Consider the following 21,465-nt stretch of genomic DNA (forward strand, 5'->3'; position numbering starts at 1 on the left):
GTACACACTGCCCCCTATCGAGCAGTCTAATTGAATATCCTTGGCATCCTCGCTGAGCCCCGGCTCAAACTCCGACCTACAGTCGGAACACGCTAGGTTGAACAGTTGGTAGTCTTCTGGTTGCCAAAGTCGGTTTTTAATTAATCGTTTATTGTAATTTCGGAATTTAAAATAAATATGGAGCAAAATTTTAAATAATACAATGATAAGATGACTTTTGATTATTTTAAAATACCTACTTAAATATTTCCCTGACCCTTCGTAACATGACTTTGGCACATAAAGAAGTACTACTGTAATGGGTCTGCGAATGACTGCTCTCCATATTTCAGTAAGCATAAGTTGCTTATCGCAGACGCCCATTGATATGCGCATGTGGGAATCCCTAGGATGCTGCTGCCAAACCCTTATCACTGGGACCAGACGAATAAAGGAGGGGGAAACACCGGCGAGATCCCGGAAAATGCCTTGAAAACTGCTCTGCATGCATATCCTGCGACCCCTTCTCCGGCCAACTGCATCTACTTAGCATAATTTGTTGCCCCTTTCTTGTCTTCGTTTACAGAGTTTGGAGTTGTGGATCCTGGGAGTCGGGCGTTTCTGCCTGTCAAGGACCCAAGTTGCGCTGCCAGTTTGTCTAGACAAAGACAATGTCTGCATACAAAGATTATGTTTTGATGAGGCGTTTAGTGGATAGTCAATTTGTAAGTTTTGTAGTTTTTAGCATTTAAATGGCAAACCATTTAGAATTTTAAAAAAATGTGTATATATTTTTAATTATTTTTTGACTAAATTGAGAAAAATTTAATGTGAAGAGATATTATAAGAGAAAAACTAATTTTACAAAATAAAAACTCAACTCAAAACTAAAACTCGCGCCAACTTTTAAATATTTTTGTGTTTTACAGCACTAAAAAGATTGCGTATAGTTGACAACCCCACTCATCAGCTGTTTTGAGTTTGTGTAAAGAAAAAATATTTAGCGTTAACTTAATAAGAATAAAGAACTTTAATATTAATACTCATCAAACATAAAAATTAAGCCTGTTCAGTTTGTAATTACCAAGATCGCGATTATAGCATATAATAACAGTTTTCCAACCATGGTAAGGCTTCGCCCGTCACCGGTTGCTCTTAAACTGTAGTGCATGTGTTTACCTTCCAGTTGGAATTCAATGACTTCAAAACTGTCAGCCCCGATGATTTGACCGCCGCGCTGGCTTTTCAAATTTACAAAGACTTGAAAAATGGTAAATCAAATAAATTACATAAATAATTTTATGTGATTAATATAGATGTATTCTCTACAAGAACAAGGCGCCGATTTCACACCAATCTACGATGAAGACCTGGAAGTATTTTATTTAATGAAGAAAGATAGAGCGTATGTTCCTGTTCTTCACACAAAGGAAATTGACTTTCAAATTCTGGAAACATTGCAGAAAAAATTGAACAAAACGTGAGTTTTAAATATCCCCAATATAAGTTTTAATGGCTCATCCAGTTTATCCCTATTCAGCGATATATTTCTGGCTATCGTGGACAATACAGCCAATATTTTGTACTATCAAATTTGCGAAGGTCTCAGCGAGAAACCAGTTACCAAAAACACCATTTAAATTATAGCGATAGATACATTTATTCAAAATCATATCATAAATATAAGTTACAGTCACAAATTGAAGCTAAACAAAGTGACTGGACGCGGACCAATCCAATTTGACAGATTTAAAATGAAATCAATTATAGCCGCAAGCTGTGGGCACAATCGTAATAAAAATGACAATAGAAGATCTGCATTGTTTATGTATACTCGTTTCGATTCGCATGAGGGGTGCACAATCGTTATCATAATTGTAATTATCAGTAATTATCTTCACATAATGATAGCTTAGACTACGTTTCAAATATCGATTATTACAAGCTTAAATAAAACTATAAAATTACATTAAATATACCATAGATCTGAAGAGTACAACAATTCGATCGTATGCCAACTGCCGACGGGATCTCGAATCTCATCCCGCCGAGCGGTATTTCGTTTTTTGATACTTTCATCTCTTTTAAAGCGTACCGCGCATACAAACAAATTGTTTGTAATCGTCCATCTAACGTCGAATAAAAATGCTCAAAGCAATACAGTTTCTTGTATAATAGGTATAATAATAATAAATAACAAATGTTCGCGTGTGTAAATGACGTAAAAAATATGTTAAAATTATAACACAACTCGGGCAATGGGCTGGGGAGTTGATAAAAGCGCAAGGCAATTTACAGAGCTTACATGTTAAAACTGTAAATATATTACTTTTCTCTCACTTTACTAGATTAATATGTCGTATAGCAGATGAGCTCGTTTAGCAAGACGATTCCTGGGATGTGCATGCAATATATGTATAAAATATATCCTTTGTTCTTGTATGTCGGTTATGAAAATATGTTGCAATGATTGCTCTGGGGTGTAAACATACCTCTCATCAATAAAATCTATTTAGATCCGGTCCTTACAAAAAACTGTCCAAAACTACAACTTTGCGTTTAAGGCTTTCCTAGGGTTTGTCAGACTATTCAATGCGTTCTCGTATTAGGAAAAGGATACAAATCAATTTGCTGTACAATGCCACGAATATGTTGGATGATCCCTAGTGGGCAACTGTGATCTAAACTGGCTGGATGGATGTGGTCAACTAGGTAATTTAGTTTAGGTTTGTCTTTCGACCAGTGAGCAACACTCAAAAGTTCTCTCAATAATAGATAGATTTATAGTCTACAAATATATATGTCCTGTATCTGCACGATCATTATGTCTTCATATATAAATATTGAACTCACATCGACTAAACCAACTAAAATTACTCGAAACCAACTTCGTACACAAGTAAAAGCAAAAGACAAGGGCCACAACAATCGGGCTAGGCCCATTGGTGGACCCTTGAACTAACAACAAGTTTCTAACACCATTCGGCCGTGTATGAAAAGTCCTGGAAGAGCACCTGCTCGTCCTCGGACAGGTGGCGCGGCTCCTTCGGCGGCGTTAGCTGTGCCTTCTCCGATGTGAACTCCTCGTCAAAGTTCGACACGTCCTCCAAGTGGTTCTACAAGTACACAATGTTAGTATATAGAATTTAAACTCGGTACTTAAACGTACAATGGTGGGCACGAAGGGTGGTTTGACCTTTCGCAGGAGCAGATCATCCCACACTATCGAACGGAAGAATGCCTGCTTCTTAACATCCTCCGCATCGCGCTCCGAGGATCCCAGACGCCTCTCTGGATTCTTACGCAGCAGCTGCAAGACAATTTAAAATGTAGTTTTTATATTTTGTTTCGCAATCATTTAGCTTACCCTGCGCATCACGGCTATGGCCTCGAGAGAGAGGAAGCGCGGATAGCGCACCTCATCGTTGACAATTGAATCGAACACCTCTTCCTCATCATCGCCAGGGAATGGAGACTAAAAGAAATGATTCCGTTATGCTTTAACCTTTAAAAGGTTGTTATTTGCCTGCGACTTACCTCCCCAACCAACATCTCAAAGATCAACACACCTAGACCCCACCAATCGACGGCTCTCGTGTAAGAAGTTTCCGTGAGTACTTCGGGTGCCAAAAACTCAGGTGTGCCACAGAAAGTGCCCGTGCGGTCGCCAAAGCCCATGCCCTCCTTGCACAGGCCAAAGTCTGCAATCTTCACATAGCCGTCCGTGTCCAACAACAGGTTGTCCAGCTTCAGATCCCGATAGATGATCTTGTTCTCGTGCAGATACTGCAGTCCCAGGACCACGCAGGCAGCGTAGAAAACGGCTCTCGGTTCCAGGAATACGTCCGTGTGGATGTGCATCATCAAATCTCCGCCGGCGGCGTACTCCATTACAAAGCATACGTGTTGCTGGGGTGAAAGCAACAAGGAGGGATTAGTAAACGCTCGATAGTGTGCTAATACTTCCATCCATTGACTTACCTCAGTCTGGAAGCACGAATACAAGTTGACCAAGAAGGGATGACGCATAGCGTTGGCCACCTCGAAGATGCGCTTCTCGCTGAGCAGCGACTCTACCTCGTCGCGGGCGATGATGTCGCCCTTCTTCAGCGCCTTGATGGCGTAGTACTGGTTGTTGCTTCGCAGCTGCGACAGAATAACCTTGCCAAAGTGCCCGCGTCCCAGGACGCTGAGCAAGCGGAAGTTGTCCATCGACAGCATGCCGGCATTGGGAGGCTGCTTCCCAGCTCTGCCGGCCTCTAGTCCTCCGGACTCACGATACTGCAGGCCACGGGCCACGTTTCTCCGCTGCTGCTGCTGCTGTTGTTGCTGATTGGAGTGGCTGTTGGTGGAGGAGCTGGGTGAGTAAACTGAAGCCGCTGCCGCCGCCTTGGCCACATTCAGCTCATACTGGTTGGCATAGATGGGCTGCTGCTGCGGTGGCTGCTTCTCCTGCCTTTGGGCGGGCTGCGGGAATTGCGGAGCACCGGCGGCCGCGCTGCTTCCGTAGATGGTCGGAGTAGGTGGCTCCTGGATGATGGGTGAAGACTGCTGCACATACTGCTGCTGGTTGCCGCCAACATAGAGCTTGCCCAACTGCGGTATGACCTAAGGCACACAAGAGAAGAAACTTTAGTCCATGTAGACGGTAAAGAATGGGGGAGAAACATGTATTAGTGGCTACAACTTGAGAGCTTGGTGGACCCTTTCGCTTAATTTCCTGCGTTACCTGCTGGACTTGGTCCTCTGTTTCTAACTTTTCAACTGTCTCGAGGAGAATACTTTCAACACAAGCTTCGGATACTTTTTTTGACTGCGCCTCTGCCACCGGCTTAACCTCCGGCTGCGAATCCGGCTCGGCCACTTCCTCGATCAGGCAACTGGTCGTCCGGCTGGCATTGATCGGTTCGAGGGTAATATGTACAAGACTAATGCGGGCCTGCAAGAGGATGGTTCTTCATAGTTTGGTTGATTGATTGGGGGATTTGATTGAACCCAAGAAACACACATACAGCAGGTGGTTGTGGAGGATTGGACAGTAACAGTTGGTTGATGGCTCGCGATGGGGACAAACCGAGGTAATGAAACTGATTATGGGTGTGCTGTTGGTGCTGGAGTTGGACCGCAAACATCTGCCTCAAGACTTGGCTGAGCGCATGGAAAGTTGGCACAATCATGACGTTCCTACATTTCGATCGATACCGATACGATACTTCGCGGGCGAGATGGCTAAAACCGCGCCGGCCAACTGAAGGCGAACAAGTGCCAAAGTCATGACCAGAGGCCAAGCATTTGCGTCGTTGTTTTGGGTCTAAAAATTACCATCGAAAAGGAAAATGTGACAACGGCGCACATAACGATGAGTACATAGCTTGGACACACACATAGACACAAAGGTAAGCGAACACAGGGACAAACATCTTGGATGAAAATGGAAATGTGCCACGCTGACGTTGCAACGTGAGGGGGCGGGAAATCGTCGGGTGGGTATAAGTGTGGGTGACAAAAATTAAAACATTTCCCGTCCATTGGCACGTGAAGTGGCGCACTTTCGGGTGCCTCTTCTGTGCCCCGTTCCCCTAAGAAATATCCTCGTTTCTTTCCTCTGATCTTTCCGTTGTCATTCGCCAGAAGCGAGTCTATTTAAAGAGTTTAAAATTGTCACTTTTAGCTTTCATTTCGATTCGATTATATTTGGCTGCCGTGTCTTAATCGAAAGTGTGTATTAAGTCAAAAAAATCGGGTTAAAATAATGCTCTCAAGTTGTTTGTCATAGATTAGAAAAATTGATTAAAAAACTTATCCTATATCGAACTAACAGTGCAAGTTACGTTTGTGACATATCTATTGGCTATTACATTATCTACATCAACTAAGCTATACGTGGTTGCAAATACAAATTGTTTACAGTGTTATTTAAACGGTTAGTCACATTCAAAGCTCAACTCTTAGTTAGTTCTATTACGACTATATTAGTTCTTTGGGGTGCTCGTGAATGCGCCTTGATTACAGTGCGTATGTGTGTGTTTATGAATCAAATGTTTGTACACAATTTTTGGGGCTTCGAAGGGTTTTATTGTTGGATAAAGCCAAACCAGAAACACACACACAGACATTTAAAGAAGAAACAATTAACCCAACTCGTGGCAAGAACAAAACAAGAGATGTGAGAAAAATAAAAGAAAGTAGGGTTAGTCAAAAAATAATTAAAAAGAAAATAAATCAGAATTGAAGAACAGAGATAAACCAGAAACCAAACCGGGAAATGAAAAACCTCCTAACCTCCACACAGAATCGATCGCCGGCACTGGAACTATGGGTGGAGTGCAGCCGGCTGCCCAGGTTATCGTTGCTGCCCCGGTACAGATACTCATCATCGTCCTCGGGATACTCAACTAGTGGCGATGGTGGCACCGATCGGTCCTCCTCCCGGCCACCCAGGAGCACCACGGGTGGCAGGATCAGCACCGGGCGGTGCAGCTGCTGTTCCACTGCGGACGGTGGTTCGGGAATAGTCTGTTTCTGGGCAGGAAGTGGCTGCTGCTGCTGCTGCAACTGAAATTGGTTGTGGCTTGGGCTTTGGCTTTGGCTGTGGCTTTGGCTAGGGCGGGCGTTTGAGCTTGGCATGATCGGATTATGGCTGGCAAGCGGCGGCAACGGCGGCGTTGGGTGGACAAGGGTGGCGGATGGCTGCTGCTCCTCGGGCTCTCTCTGCTTCTCGCACAGATCCAGGATCGCCTGACGCTGCGCCTCCTGGAACTGCTGCAGACGCAGCTGCTCCTGGCGCTGGCGCTGCTGCAGTGCCTGCTGCTCGCTCTGCTGCTGCTGCAGGAGCAGGCTCTCCAGCGCACCAGGATCCAGCGCCATGCTCTGCTCCTTTAGCAGGCGACGCAGCGTGGTGGGACGCGAGTCCAGGTCCGAGAGGAAATCGAATTCGTGCAGGGCATCCTGCAGCTGTCGGCGATTAACGAAATCATGACGAAACGGAAACGGAAACGGAAACCGAGACGGGCACACAAACACACAGAGGCAGAGAGAAGGATGACGGCGGGCCACACACAAAAAGCGCAATGCAATGAAAGGACAAGCGAGGCCAGGAAAGTGCCTTACTCGCAGGGATAAGAAGATAAGTAGCAATAGAAATGCGAAAGGAAATGACGTTGATGGGGTAAATGCGGTGAAAATCAACGGCAGAGACGATGGCGTAAACTAATTTCCGGTAATTTTATAGCAAGGTTTCCAAAAGACCTTGCTCAGTAAATCGGTTTTTTTTTTATTTTAACCTGTTTGAACAGCTCCTTAAATGGTCATAATGCGAAACATACAAAATCTACTATTTAAAAAAAATGCAATATTTCAAATTCCAGCAGATAACAATTAAGGTGCATTTGAAGGCTTTACCTGCTATTCAAAAAAGTGTCTAATTTGTATTTGAAATATTAAAGTTTTTATAATTTACGAATTTTAAATTTGTTTTTAATGTTTTTTTTATACCATTGCAGAAGGTATTATAATTATGTAAAGTATATATATTCTTGGTCAGCAGCAATTCCCATCTAGCTATGTCTGTTTTTCCGGTTCTATGGAAACTAGTCTCTCAGTTTTCAAGCTATCGTTAAATATTGTCTTATCTGCAAGGGTATAAAATCTTTGGCTTGCCGAATTTAATTTTATTCCTTGTTTAGTATTTATTTACTGAATTTATTTGTAATTTTTATTTTTACAAATGACAAATTAAGAAGGCAAAGCTGGTTTAGGGAAATTTGCTAATTTTAAAATTACAATTTGGAAAAGTTTTCGGCCAGTTTTCGCGATCGATGATGGTTCTGTATGGAGTTCGGTCGCCGGTCCAAATGTACAGATTAGGGAGCTAAATATAATGCAATACCAACACCAAATGCCCAAATGTGATGACTGTAAAGATTGAGTGTGTGTGTGTGCGTGTGTGGGTGGTGAATAGATACATGAGAGAGTGGGCGGGGGAGCGGGTGGCAGGCACAACGATCAAACCAGCTACGGGTACACAGCTAAGTACATACGCAGATCTTTATACAGGGTTGGTCAAGTACTGACTATTGAACTGTACACGGATCGCATTGTCCAAGTGAATAAGCAACTTACCTCCTGATCCAGCACCGGAGTGGTGGACGTGGACTTGAGCACTGGTGGTGGTGGTGGCGCCGTGGTGGGGGCTGCACTGCGACCGCCCTGGATGCCCTGTCCCTTGCTGGCTCCCGGCATTTGTAGGCTAAGCGTATTCGGCCTTCCAGTGGCTCCTGCAGCAACGGGTGGCGAGTCCGGGGGCAATACACTGATCCCCTGCATGTGCATGGACAGGGGACGCATTCCACTCAGACCGCTGGCCGCGGGATCCGGATATTCGCCCGGCGTCTCTACGTGCTCGTGTATTCCTGCATCCGGATCGAACTCCAGGTTCTGTGCCTGTTCTCCTGGCGTGTACGGCTCCGGCTCCACAAGTGCATCGGAGGACGGAGTCCTCGAGATCGGCGACTCAGAGTCCCGGGACCCGCTGACTACCATGGAAGAGACACCTGTTACGGAAGATCCAGATCCCACCGATCCCATGTGCACGTGATTCGGAGCGTTCCGCTTGAGCAGGCGGCCCCAGGTGGCCACGTTGATGTTCATTTGCTTGGCCCGCGAGATGTTCTTCGCCTGCTGCCGGTTGAAGATCATTCGCTGGCGCCGCAGCTTCGGCTTCTGCGAGATCATGGGGTTCAAGAACTTGACCTCCGCAAAAAGTAGACCTTGCGGCTCCAACTGCAGCGCCATGCCATGTCGCACGTCGTCAATGAACTCTTCCAGGCGCAGCACCTTCACGGCGCACAGCGATCGCCAGTCGCGCCAGTAAACTCCAATCTCCAGTTCGCGGGAGCGGTCTAGATCGATGGAGAAACGCTGATCCCAGGCCTGCTGCGAACATGGCTTCCATGACGTCTGGCCCACGGTTATGTTGTCCAGCTTGATGGCTGCCATAATCTCGATGGAGGTCTCGTCCTTCACCGAATAGCTCTTCGAACTGCTGCGCGAGGTGACGCCCTTGACGAAGCTCCTCAAATCGCCCGGACTGGAGTTGTTGTCCTTGTCCCTTCGCGATCTGCCGGGCACATCTTCAAGCAGATCCTGGCAGCCCAGCAGGCGAACCTCTAGCTTTCCGGTGACACTGGCGCAGCGTCCCAGCGAGGACACCGACTGGTAGGGCTTTCCACCAAGAATCCCCCCCTGGCCGGCTTGCAGTGACGTGTAGGTGACGGGAGCTGGGGACGTCGACTGCTGCACGATCTGCAGCTCCGTTTTTAATAGCTGGGCGGCGGGCGAATCGACGGGCAGCTCCTGCCGACGTAGCTCCAAGGAGTAGCGCAAGAGATCTAATTTTCGAGACGATTCCGACAAACGTCCATGGGCCTGGATCAGAAATAAAAGTAGTTAATATTTTAAAATCTTAATGCAGATTTAATTAAATTTTCCTCCTGTGCACATTTGTAATATTTTATTACTCCTCCATTTAAACGCTTATAAAATACTAATGGAATAAATAAATAAATAAATGCTTAAAACCAATTAATTTCACCCACTAAAATTTCCCAATATAAAAACAAAAAAACCGCCGAAATAAAAGACAACTTGCCAATTAAATCTATTGTTTTACTTTATTACAACATTAAACTGATTCAGCGCACAATTTGTGTTTTGCGTGAGGAACATTCGCTTACATGGCTTACAGCTAATCGAAAGAAAGTTGGTTTTGGAGTTCGGATTTGGGGTTAGGGTTAATTGGGAGCGTATCAATCTCAAAAGCAATGTGTTAAATGCAAGCCTTAGACAAAGAACTATAAATCATTACTGCGGCCTCCTGATCAAAGGCTTCTCGCCCAAGGAGAAGGCTCTACCACGAAGCTGAAACCTCTCGGCCAGCCAACGTTGACAGCTTTCGCATTGGCAATTCGGATTCTTGGTGGGACCCACATGGTGGCCAGGCTTCCTCATAGCAACCACGTTGCCAAAGCGGCGAGCCTTCTCCAAGTGCTCGTGGGTGTAGCCGGAAACGGAAGTGGAAGCCTCACTGGCAAGGCTTGGACTGTCGCGTGAAATTTCAAAACGTCGCACCGGCAGTGGCGAAGGCGTCACTGTGGTCCCAAAAGTACTGGCCGAAGTGGTGCTGGGTGGCGCCTCACTGCCGCATCGCACCACTGTGGTTGCCGCCGACAAGAGTTGGGGGGAACTGCGCTCGGAGGAGGGCGATCCCGAGGCCACCTGCACGCTCAGGTTATCGCGTGCTTCGCTCTTCCAACGGAAGCTCGGATGGAGAAGGCGGAACGGATCCGTAGTGGCGGCCGCAGCGGGTTGAACCGGTGCAGTGGCAGGCGGAGTGGGTTGACCAACACCGACTGGTCCGCCAGTCGGCCCGAAGAACTGAAGAAAACCAGGGCGATTACGCGGGAAATGCGAGATCTGCTGCAACTGTGACTGCCTCCCCGGATAGGTATTGAATCCATTGGCATCGGAGAAGCCATCCGATTCCGATGGGATGGTATCGCTGCGCTGAAAGGAGCTGCGCTGCGACTGCACCTCCGTGATTGTTTGCAGGGGATGTGGCGATGGCGCTGGCATGTGACTCTGGTCCACAGAATGCTGACGGGACCAAAGACGCTCCATCTGGCTTATCCGCAGGCGATCGAGCGAGTTCTCATACTCAAAGCTATCGGATTTGGCCAAGCCAAAGGATAGGTCGTCTGTTTCCTTCCACGAGGAATCCACGCAATCCGTTCCGCCCATCACACTGGATATGCTGCTGCAGGTGGCATCCCTGGGCATCGTTGATCTTGAGGAGTTGGGGTAAGTGCTGCTGATGGTCTCGTCGCTGGGCTGACGCATGTACTTCTGGCGTAGATTAGCCAACTTGGCCGCCCGCTGATCGCCAATGTGTTTGCGGAATAGCAGCTGCTTGGACTCGCACACTTCCTCGGCTGTGCTGCATTTTGTAATGGCATGCCCCAGATTTAGATGATCTTCTCGATTGTTTTCCGCTTTGTTTTTTGCTTGATTATTGGCCAGTCGCCTGGGCATGACTCCTCCAGAGATTCTTTGGTGGCGCAGCAGCATCTGCTCATTATCCAACACGGTTTGCGGGGTTGAATTCGAGTCCAGTTCGTAGCGCTTGCTACCGGCCAGGTCGGAATCGGAGGAGCTAGAGACCTCTTCATCGGCTTGCCTCTCATCATCCGCCTCCTCTTCCTCGTCTCCCTCTGAACCTGTGCAGTAGACATCGATATGAACAGTGCGAGGCTTCTTTTCCCCCAAGTTGGGTATTCTGGGTGCAGCTCCTTGGCCCAAGTTGCCAGCTAGTGGTGGTATCCTTGACATCGAAGCCGATTTGAATGTCGACGAGGGCGTCGTAGGCGTGGGCGAATAGGTTGGCTGAGGGTTTGATGGGTTAGAATGCGAACGTAATGATTAAGGAATTCAAGACCCACCACATAAGTGTTAGCCTCCTCCGCCTGCCGCTTGCTGGCAAAATTCATCAGCGCTTCGGTGGTGGCCCTTCGCTGCTCATAAGCTGGACGCCTCTTTGCTGGCTGCTCCTCCGTGTCACTTGTTTGCGAGAAGGCGTCCCGAAGCTGCTGGGCCCGCACTTTGCTGTGGTAAACAAAGGGCTCATTGACCGTCCCGGTTCCCGCCTCCTGGGGCAGGAAATCAGCCACTGCAGACACCATAATGTTGCAGGTGCTTCGACAGCGAGTGCCACACACCTGGGCAGTGGCTCCAGGAGGAGCAGCAGTGGTAGTTGCCACTGGGGGTTTGTTCAGAGCCCTAGAAGCATGTGGACTGCCAAAGGCCGAGTCCGCATTGGTGGTGGCCGAGGAGTTTGTGGAACGGAAGCTGGTTCCCGCAGTTGCTGCTGTCTGTAAGGGGTTGAACAAGTATTAATAAAGTTCACTAGCTCACTCGACACCACTTACCTTCTCCACATCCTGCTCTGTTTCCGGCTCATCGCAGGGCGTGCACCACTTGTAGACCACACGCATTGGATGCACCGCCTCCGGAGCACTAAACTCCTTTTGCACAGGCTCACCAGCTCGGGCAAAAGTGAGATGTGCTCGTACCGTCCACTCGGCGGTCAGTTCATGGGGCAGTGGAACCTCCTGGCCCAGAACCGCCCCCGCAGTGGGCGTGGGCGTGGGCGTGGTCATGACTCCCTACGCACTTGTTTTGCGCTCGCAGCATGAACACATTTTGGCTGTGGTAATGGTGTGGCTCAAGGTGCCATCCACATATTCATATAAATACACTCACGCACTATATACCACATAAATCTGTATATACGTCACACACGAACTTTATATTCTTGCTAAAAATACCGAGAAACCGTTTTGATAGTTCCTATTGTCGAACTGAACTAAAATGTTTATTGTAGGCCAACGGTTACGGTTGAAAGTGCCTGTGGAATCCTAACTATTTATTAGTAATTTTATATCAACAATTCGCGTAACATCCCCTATAGGTTGTTTATAATAATTTGGAACCTTTTCTTTGAATTTTTATATTTTAAACAAATTTAACGAATTCTTTTTAATGTTTGTATTGCACTGGATTTCACATTAAATTCTTTAAGACTCAAATAATTTTCCTTATAGCTCTGGACTTTTTACATTACTCCTGTCTTATTCGAATTAAATATTTTTTGGTTAGCCCAAACATTCTTCACAGGCAGTTTCCACCATATAAAATGGCTTTTTGTTTTCACGTATTTTTAGCTTCATTCAGCCAACGCACACACACTAAAAACGCGGGGGTTAAAAGACGGATGGGGTGGAACGAAAACACTTTCGGTTTTTCTTAGCTTTTGTAAAAATTGTGTTTCTAAATTTATGTGGTTTTATTTTTAACATTATTTCTTTTTCGTTACGCTAAAATTGCAAGATGACCCCAAAAGCCAAATCTCGGAAATCGAGAGAAGAACGGACAATATGAACGGAAAATTACGCAATTTCAGGTGGATAAGCGCAGAAAACCTGCAGCACACGCTGCGTATGCGTAATGTCGAAGAGCTAATGCCAGCTCAGACATTCGATTTGACTTATGTATACTATGTGTGTGCGTGCTTTTCTCGAGTTTACTTCGATTAGTTCATTATTTTTATTATTATTTCATTACACATTCATAGAGTTTTGAACACACAAGAAAACAAAGGAACACGAACGCGACGCGAGACGCGGCAATTAAAAAAATTATAAAATATCGGGAAACACCAGGCGGCGTTGCACGTAGCCAACGGCAATCCAACTCGCACTGAGCGGCAAGGAAAAGCTGCTTGGGAAAATTCGCTAGAGAAGCGAACATACATACACACTAACAACACGGCGGCTAACAACAAATATTCCCATATGGCCAGAGAACTTTGCGCTCCGTTTCTTATGATGGTTTTATACGTTTGTCGTTTTTGCCCGATCAAGCAGAGGCACAAACATATGTACATCCATAAGAATATCTAATGTTTGTGTGCCAGCGGGCAGCATAGTTCTAAAAATGTTTAGCAAAACGCTTCCAAATGGCCAAAAGGGCATCGGCAAAAGTTTTGTGTTTATTGTTTAGCTGATCGTATAATCAGTTAGGCGATATTTAGATGAACAGAAAAAAAAAACCTACGATGCATTCGCTATAAGTTCGTAAGAAAAATAGGTACATATTTGACTGCTATTTTAGGCTTTATATTGCAAAAAATATTAACATACTGGACTTTTATTTTAAAATGGATTAGCGGTAACCGTATCTTTGGCTCACTAAAACCACGAAATCTTTCAGTAGGTTCGTAAAACTTATTTTTCTTATGGTTCTGAAACGCACTGCTACTGAGAACTTTCTTATTTCTGCATCTGACAGATGCAACCGCAACGCAGAACAAATAAATATGAGAATGGGGCCTGCAAATAGAATATTTAGGCCACAGCCCGGACAACATATTGTTGTAGTAGCTGCTGCGGAAGTTAAGTGTCTGTTCGTATACGTTCATGTTGAATCCAAAGACAAAAACCGCATGAGCATCAGTGAAAAGATAAATCACAAAGAGAAAAAAGTGAGTTTGCCACGCGACAGGAAACGCAGACATTGGGAAACACAAAAAAAAATGAATATCTTCTCTTGCACATAAACTGGTAAATGCATTGTGAAATTTCGTGAAAATACGCTCGTTTTGCGTATATTTTGGGATCACTTTTCTGTCAACGATGCTATTAACTGAACAATTTCAAAATAAACTAAAAACGAATGCCAAAATTATTAGGGCAGGCCCTGAGCACACTTGCCAAATCATTTTTCTTACGCTCAAGTAATGGCGACGTTCCACGTCCATTTAATTAATGAGACGACAGTTAGCGGCAAAAAAGTCTCGAAATAAAAACGAAATCGGACAAACAGAGAGCGCTGAAAAATATTTCAAGCAGCCGCATAATTAGCTTTTCCTCCTTCCCGCTTCCCGTTTCACATGACGTTGCCACAAGTTGGGCAAAAATCACGTATACGCACGGGTATATCAAATATGAATCATACGTCGTGTGGCCATATGGCAGCAGACACACCTGATTTTAGCTAAACCGGGGAATACTTGCAGGGTACTATGTGGCCACCAGCCAGTTCTAATTAAGACTAGGATTAACCTAATTTCAGACTCTTTTAGAATAGTCGTTTTTAGTTTTTACCAGGTCCGGTTATAAAAAGGATTACCTACTATAAAATATTATTATAAAGAATTTCACTGCAAAACTTGTAAAGTAAAAAAATTTCTATATTCTCCTGTAGATTTCCCCACACGACTCCCGAAAATAAATACATTGGATATTCCATTTGGAAGATGAAATGTGTACAGGTTCAATCAAAATGTGCAGGGAAAACTTCCCAAAACAGAGACACAAATATGGGGACTCACCTCTTGCAGCGCCTTCTTGTCCGGTGCCCGATTCGCCGTCTGCAACGTGCGGATAACATTCTTGGCTCCATCGACGACGGCTGCTTCAATCCGCAGGCGATGACGCAGCTCCTCGATCCGCTCTTCAAGTGTCGTCTCCAGGCTCTGGGGCTGGCTGCTGTTGTTGCCACCAATCGTCTGTCCGTGCTCGTCGATCATCTGGCGCGAGGCCTTCAAGCGATCGGCCTGCTCGCGATTCTGTTTCACCTTGATGATGCGCAGTCGCAAGAACTCAATCTTGGCCTTCGAATCGGCCAACATCTGGTGAGCTTCCGCTAGCAGCTTTTTGTCGCATCCGATGCCCAGCGACTGGATCATGTTCTCCGCCCCGGTCTTCACCTTCATCTCGATCTGAAGCTGCTTCTCCAGCGAGGCGAGCACTTTGTCATTGGCGGTGGCCGGTACGCCACCATCGAGAGCCGTGCTTCCTCCTCCCAAACCGCCAACCGCTCCGCTGACCAAGAAACCGCCATTGGGATCGATGCAGGCCGTTATCGATTCTGCAAGAAATATATCGGAATTTTAGAAAAAAGTTTTTCAAACCCTTCGTAACACAGTGCAACACAGAAAATGTAACCGCAGTTTGGTTTTCAAAACCAGAAAGTACTCATTAAGCCGATTTAAACCACGTAAGGCTTAGCTCGCGATTTAAAGATTCTGTGTAAAAACGGATTTATAGATGGAATATATGGGCACATCCACCAAAAAGTCCACCAAGCCAAAAACCTTGAAACTTGAATAAAACATATTTCCGCATGATTTTGCCCCGATATTAGTTTCTAATTAGTTGGATCCTGAGCTTAACTACAAATTTGGAGAATAGTTTGACAAAGCCCACCAATATACGCAAAAATAAGTTTTTGTTATTTTTTGGACCCATCCTCAATTGTTTTTTTTTATCCATTAGGAATATGTGACATTTTTTTGTACTGAATGCTTCATTTACATGTTAAACTATTAAGTTAAAAACAAAACAGCCACTAATTGAGAAATAGAGGTAAAGAAATAAACTTTACAAATCGCCAAGAAAAAATGTCCCGAGCGACATGTCCCGAGCGAATGTCCCGAGCGAATGTGGTTGAAACTGCATAAAAAAAAAACGGCAAACCATTTTTGAGTAAAACCAAAACCATTTCACAGCGACATATTTGGACACCATTCTAAAAAAAATCGTATTCACATATTCCATCAGAATTCGCTAAATTCTAGTGTTAAATGAACTTCCCCGAAAATCACTTCTATTTTTGTCCCGAGCGACAGTTTTTTAACGATATCTTGAGAACTACAAGTGGTACAAAATCAAGATTTTTACACAAAATAGAGCTTAGGAAGAGTGAAAAGGAAAGCCCACAATTAAAATAAAAATCAATTTTTTCCAATTTTTTTCCACTTTAAAGGCGTGCAAATGTCCCGAGCGACCATATCGTAAGCCGATTCAAGTTTCAGGTACGCGTCCTCAACATTACTTCAGATAAAGACATTGAAAGGTGCAACAAGCTATTAAATTTGGTTTAAACAGTGAATATAAAACTGTAGACCCAATAATGTAAATAAAACATAGCAATTGGTATTAAAATACAATATATGGGAAATTCTCTGGAGATTTTAACCAAGTCCTTTTTTGGTATTTTTTAAAGTGGCTCTTTAACGGTTTTTATGACGTTAAGGTTACAGAAAAACCATCTAAGAAAATTACGGAAAAAACTGTCGCGTGCAACATGTAGCGTGTGACAGACACTTCGAAAACCAAATAAATTTTAAAGACAAAAGAACAAGGAACACTATGAAATTAACTGCATTAAAATATTCCTTCACGTTTCGTTACAATCAAAAGTTAAGCAGGAAGTCAAAAAATTCATTTTGGTTTTTGATATATCTTAAAAACGAAAAATGTCTCAAAGTCAGCTGTAGCACATATTTTAGTGCTAACCAAACCCTTTGAGCCTAGTGTCAAAGGAAAAGAAGTCCTGGAAGATGGTTTTTTTCACCGCAAAGGGTACGAACGTCGCGTGCGACAGCAGAGAATTGCCCATATGGGGTTTAAATCTTATTCCTACTTTCAGGTTTTGAAATCCAAAATGCAGGCACATTTCAAAACCATAAAAATGTTGCTAAGTGTTATATAATGCCATGTTTGGTTACAGATTAAACAATTTTTTCATAAAAAAAAACAAGGAACATATTTTAGTAAAGAGAATAAAATCAGAGCAATAAAAATGCTTCTTATGGACTAATTGCAATATTGACTGAAGGGCTTGAAGTTCTTTGATAAGAATAAAAATTTAACAATAAAAACTAAGAATTGTGTCAAGGGTAATTTCACAATTTGCTCCTGTCTATAAGAGTATTACTTTTGTAATATAATGTACACCTACACCTTCTGTCAATTGTTTTACAGATAATATGTGAACCAAAAAAAAAAATGATTTGAGCCATCTACTTTGTTAATCAATAAACTGCCAAATAAATAGCTCAAAACATGTTTTTATACCCGTTACTCGTAGAGTAAAAGGGTATACTAGATTCGTGCAAAAGTATGTAACAGCTAGAAGGAAGCGTTTCCGACCCCATAAAGTATATATATTCTTGATCAGGGTCACTAGCCGAGTCGATCTAGCCATGTCCATCGGACCATTCATTAAAAAGTTATACGCAATCAAAAATTATATATCTATCTCCCTCGCACTCCCTTTAGCTGAGTTACGATTATTAGTCGGGACACCAACCCAACACAGCGTTCGCACTCCCTTTAGCTGAGTGACAGGTATTAGATAGTCGGGACAACAACCCGACTATAGCGTTCTCTCTTGTTTTTTTTTAGTCTTCTTGGTTTGTTTGCTTTTCTATAGACTATTTCTTTGGCACTAACTAAAAGCACATATATGTTTAGATCTATATGCACCATCTATCTATTCAAAGAGAATCGGCATTTGTGCAGCATTCTCTGACAGCTGCCAAACATGTCAATCGCTTGACATATGGAAAGTCGACTTTGGCGCCACACAATGCAGCAGTGGATGATTCTTCTGGGTCAAATGCTTCTGTTTGGGGTATTGGCCAAACACGGAAGCACATAAATGGAATGCCAGAACGCTGTCTCCATTCGAAAATGTAAACAAAACAAACGTATCACATTTTACGCCAGTTGTGTCAATAGGTTGGATCACATAAAAAAAGAGAATAAAGAAAACATTTCGTTTGTCGCTAAGTCTATCACGAAGTGTTTTGTTAAAGATACGAGGGCATATATAATGCGATAATCAGATCTTTCACACCCAACACAATGTATTTTTTGTCACCAAGCATTAAGTGATGGGCCAAGAAAAGTGTGGTAAAAGCAAGTGCGTGACAAAGACTCGTTAAAGACGGGCTTAACCATTCTCAAAGCCCTGAGCAATTTCGGCATTCGGTTTTGTTTGAAAATACTCTTATTAAGAAAGGGGTACTTTCATTTTTGGAAGACTACATGACCTTAGTTTCAAATCATGCATTGGTTACATTTACATACATTTAGTTTAAAAAAAAACAATAGTTAATGTGTATAACAATGATCTTGGTTGTTAATTACAATTGAATTACAATTAAACAAAAATTTAAATAACTAACAAGTTTGTCCCATGACCTTAAATTTATCTTTTACCTGAAAAAGGTATTTCAACTTTACTCCACTGCCGAAACTTTTCTTTATAGTTTGTTTTGTCTATAGCTTCGTTTGTAGCCCCGCCCCCTAGCCGCGCCCTTCGTTTTTATTGGGAATACACTTGTTTCGTTACACTTGCTCACAAAACTTGATGCATGAAAATATGCTCAACTTTTGCTCTCGTATAATTGCAACAGTTTATGATTGGCGTTTCGAAAGTTTGGCATTTAAAAGATTTTCAAAACGAAACAGTTACCCAATCCCGCGAGAAATCATATTCGGGTACCCACCTTGTCCATTGCTATTGACGGCAGTGTTGGCTGATGTCAGGAGGATTTGACTCTCTAGCTCCTGCAACTCGGACTTGAGCTCGGCCAGTTTGCTTTTGCTCTTCTTGACAAGAACGGCCACATCGCTGAGGGATCGCCGATCCTTGGCCACCTCGCGTAGCTTCTCAGCCCCCTCCTTGATCTTTAGCTCCTTGCGGATCTCTCTCCGAATCGCCTCCTTGATCTCCTCCAGCCGTATGGACATACAGCTTTCGGGCAGATTCTCTGTGAAACCATATTTGTGACTGAGTTCGTACAGAACAGGATGCTTGATGTATTCGCCCTGTGAATGAGAACGAAAAACCAACTCTTAGTAAATCCTAGAAAGTAATAAGTATCATAAGATAAATTTAATATAAATTGTCAAGAGTATTTATCACCCCAAACAAATTACTGATAACAAAAGTAATGTGTTAAAAATTCATATTATTAATGTCCATTAGATTCAGAATGTTTACCTTCTTTTGTTTAAATCAGGTTTAATATTTTAGACTGAACTATATTTAACATGTAAACTTCAGTTAACTATGAAATTTTCTTTTTCAAAATAAGAATAACTAAAATATACCTATTTAAAAAAATAATAGAACGGAATGGAATGTTATGAAATCTCTGTTTTAGTCAGAAATATTTGTATTCTGCGTTTTTATAACTCACTTTTCCAGATATTTCATAGTTTGAACCATTAACCGAATCGGTGTAAAATATGGCACCGTCGTTACTGTCACCATCATTATTAAAGTCATCGGCATCTTCCGCACCAAAGACATTTGTGACCAGCCTATTCCACAAACCGCTGTTAGATCGTCGCGCTGTCGAATGTTTACTGTAACGGCGGGGCAGGGAGTGGCACTTCCTGCGAGCACCTCCACCCTCTGAAGTGGATATCGAGGTGGAGTCTTCGCGATCCCGCTGGCTATTTGGATTGATCATGCTGCGGATTCTCTTTACCAGCCTGGACATTATTCACTCGGATTTCTTGTTAAGTCGTCGGGTTTATTACCTCACTTTGGTCATTTTACAGCCGTTTTGTGCGCGCTGACAAGTTCACGGTAATTAGCTGGAACAGGCTGACCCACAAAAAACAAAATACACACACTTTTATTCACACGACTCCAACTGCCGTTTATCTAGAAAATGTTTTCCCTTCCTCCCCAGGTTCTTCTGACTTTTTGTGCTTCTTTTTCTTGTAGCTCAACAAGTTTCTTTGGCTTTCTCATTAAACGGTTCTCGATTGCTTCTGTCTGATAAGCACTCAATGCATTGCGGCCCGAAGCATTCGTTTCTTGGCCGGTAAAACTCGACAAAGGTGTCACTTGAAACAAGCGAACAACTCAACGATAATTGCTATGCAAATTGGAATTCTAATCGATCGACTTCAATTGAATGTCATCGTCTGCGCTACACTTTCACAACGAATTTTTATATCAGATATATTAGCCAATTTGTATGATAGGCGAAAGTTTGCTTAGAAAGAACTTCGATTGACAACAAGAATCACAAATAATCATAATTATTCTTAAGTCTTTAGATTGCGCGTTATTCTTATCCGTCATTCGTTTTCCAACTAAGTACTATATTAGAAGAAAACAAGAGGAATACCTCGACTACCAGATACCCGTCACTCATCTATCGGTAAAAACTTTAATTGGATCGCCTAGTGATCCTAACACATATAACATACTTTTCCCTCTTACTCTACGAGTACGGTTATAAAAAGTAGAAAAATATCCGACTGGGAATACATACTCAAATAGTAATCTAAGACGAAATTAAAATGTTTAGGCACTTAAAATTCTCTTATAAACTCTTTATTTAAGTTCAAGTTCATTCTTATCTGTCAGAAATGTATAAACTAATTTTTATGTTCTTGAAAACAACATATTTACTCGTTAATATGTTCCTCTCTTTTATTTCCACAAATTCTGTATTTAAGGGCGAATCGTTTGCACATATTTACACAATGAGCCATGGACAACAAAAGTTACCCAGTTGTGCTATCGATTGAATATGTTTATTTTCGATTCCTGTTGAAATCTACGGTCTGCAAAACATATGCATATATGTATGCCCAAACAAAGTGGCAAGTGCAGAGAGGTACAGAGTAAACACTTTTCAATAAACAATTGTTTATGGGAAACTCATTGTAAATATTTTTAAAACCGTACCAGCAAAAGTATGGCGAGCTTTGGTGGGAATTTTTCATTAAGGAATGTCGCGAATTGCGTTATCATTCTCTGAACTTTCGTTAACAGTGTGTATTCATTTTGTATTTAATCCACTGAGACTTTAAAAACTTTTTGTAATTCGTGTGATATTTGTATACCGAAACCACACCTAAACGCTTTGAATTATAATAGGTATCTTTGATTTATTTGCATGAAATATAAAGCCATTAAGAACCTAAAACTGTATATTTTGTTTTTTTTAAATAGATAACAAGCCCATTAGATTTTGGTTTTATCCACTTTTTATCAAGATTTTCTATCGATTTTATTTATTTGTAAAGCTGTTGCGACCCTGAAACTTGTCAG

The 21,465-nt window shown here is 43.1% G+C and overlaps 3 protein-coding genes across 17 annotated transcripts in view; 1 reads left to right on the plus strand and 2 right to left on the minus strand.

Annotated features, from left to right (window-relative positions):
• The first annotated feature begins 951 nt into the window (after nucleotides 1–951).
• On the plus strand, nucleotides 952–1,793 carry Tsen15 (tRNA splicing endonuclease subunit 15). The gene is made up of 4 exons (XM_070212962.1): nucleotides 952–1,106; nucleotides 1,166–1,250; nucleotides 1,312–1,459; nucleotides 1,520–1,793. The coding sequence occupies exons 1-4, from the start codon at nucleotides 1,104–1,106 to the stop codon at nucleotides 1,617–1,619; spliced, it is 336 nt and encodes a 111-aa protein (XP_070069063.1). The 5' UTR covers nucleotides 952–1,103; the 3' UTR covers nucleotides 1,620–1,793.
• The window catches only part of Pkn (serine/threonine-protein kinase N), a 37,526-nt gene continuing 17,675 nt past the window's right edge, over nucleotides 1,615–21,465 (minus strand). For 3 of the 14 annotated variants that reach the window (XM_070212950.1, XM_070212951.1, XM_070212949.1), the window contains exons 3-12: nucleotides 18,893–19,214; nucleotides 14,924–15,462; nucleotides 8,101–9,405; nucleotides 6,262–6,933; nucleotides 4,709–4,918; nucleotides 3,961–4,587; nucleotides 3,517–3,888; nucleotides 3,347–3,454; nucleotides 3,149–3,289; nucleotides 1,615–3,095 (exon numbers count right to left, since the gene is read on the minus strand). In XM_070212950.1, coding sequence (XP_070069051.1) covers nucleotides 2,952–3,095; nucleotides 3,149–3,289; nucleotides 3,347–3,454; nucleotides 3,517–3,888; nucleotides 3,961–4,587; nucleotides 4,709–4,918; nucleotides 6,262–6,933; nucleotides 8,101–9,405; nucleotides 14,924–15,462; nucleotides 18,893–19,214 — 4,440 coding nt within the window. In that variant the 3' untranslated portion in view covers nucleotides 1,615–2,951. Of the gene's footprint in view, nucleotides 3,096–3,148; nucleotides 3,290–3,346; nucleotides 3,455–3,516; nucleotides 3,889–3,960; nucleotides 4,588–4,708; nucleotides 4,919–4,991; nucleotides 5,437–6,261; nucleotides 6,934–8,100; nucleotides 9,406–14,923; nucleotides 15,463–18,892; nucleotides 19,215–19,588; nucleotides 20,025–21,465 lie in introns of those variants that run through there. The other 11 variants (XM_070212948.1, XM_017142545.3, XM_070212947.1 and 8 more) reach the window with 11 other exon arrangements.
• LOC108058059 (uncharacterized) lies at nucleotides 9,632–13,339 on the minus strand. Of its 2 annotated transcripts, none has more exons than XM_070212961.1 (4): nucleotides 13,156–13,339; nucleotides 11,961–12,349; nucleotides 11,475–11,903; nucleotides 9,632–11,418 (listed from the first exon to the last, which is right to left on the minus strand). In XM_070212961.1, the coding sequence occupies exons 2-4, from the start codon at nucleotides 12,189–12,191 to the stop codon at nucleotides 9,841–9,843; spliced, it is 2,238 nt and encodes a 745-aa protein (XP_070069062.1). In that variant the 5' UTR covers nucleotides 12,192–12,349; nucleotides 13,156–13,339; the 3' UTR covers nucleotides 9,632–9,840. The 2 variants fall into 2 exon arrangements, with proteins under 2 accessions (XP_070069062.1, XP_070069061.1); XM_070212960.1 differs by having other exon boundaries at nucleotides 11,961–12,439.

This window comes from Drosophila takahashii, chromosome 2R (genome assembly GCF_030179915.1).
Source record: "Drosophila takahashii strain IR98-3 E-12201 chromosome 2R, DtakHiC1v2, whole genome shotgun sequence".
NCBI classification, from domain to species: Eukaryota; Metazoa; Arthropoda; class Insecta; order Diptera; family Drosophilidae; genus Drosophila; species Drosophila takahashii.

Coding starts and splice junctions, on each gene's coding strand:
- Tsen15 (XM_070212962.1), top strand. Junction 1,251..1,311: donor TTACAAAGACTTGAAAAATG/GTAAATCAAATA, acceptor ATTCTCTACAAG/AACAAGGCGCCGATTTCACA. Junction 1,460..1,519: donor CAGAAAAAATTGAACAAAAC/GTGAGTTTTAAA, acceptor ATCCCTATTCAG/CGATATATTTCTGGCTATCG.
- LOC108058059 (XM_070212961.1), bottom strand. CDS start 12,191: ATGACCACGCCCACGCCCACGCCCACTGCGGGGGCGGTTCTGGGCCAG. Junction 11,904..11,960: donor CAGAGCAGGATGTGGAGAAG/GTAAGTGGTGTC, acceptor AACCCCTTACAG/ACAGCAGCAACTGCGGGAAC. Junction 11,419..11,474: donor AGGAGGCTAACACTTATGTG/GTGGGTCTTGAA, acceptor TCAAACCCTCAG/CCAACCTATTCGCCCACGCC.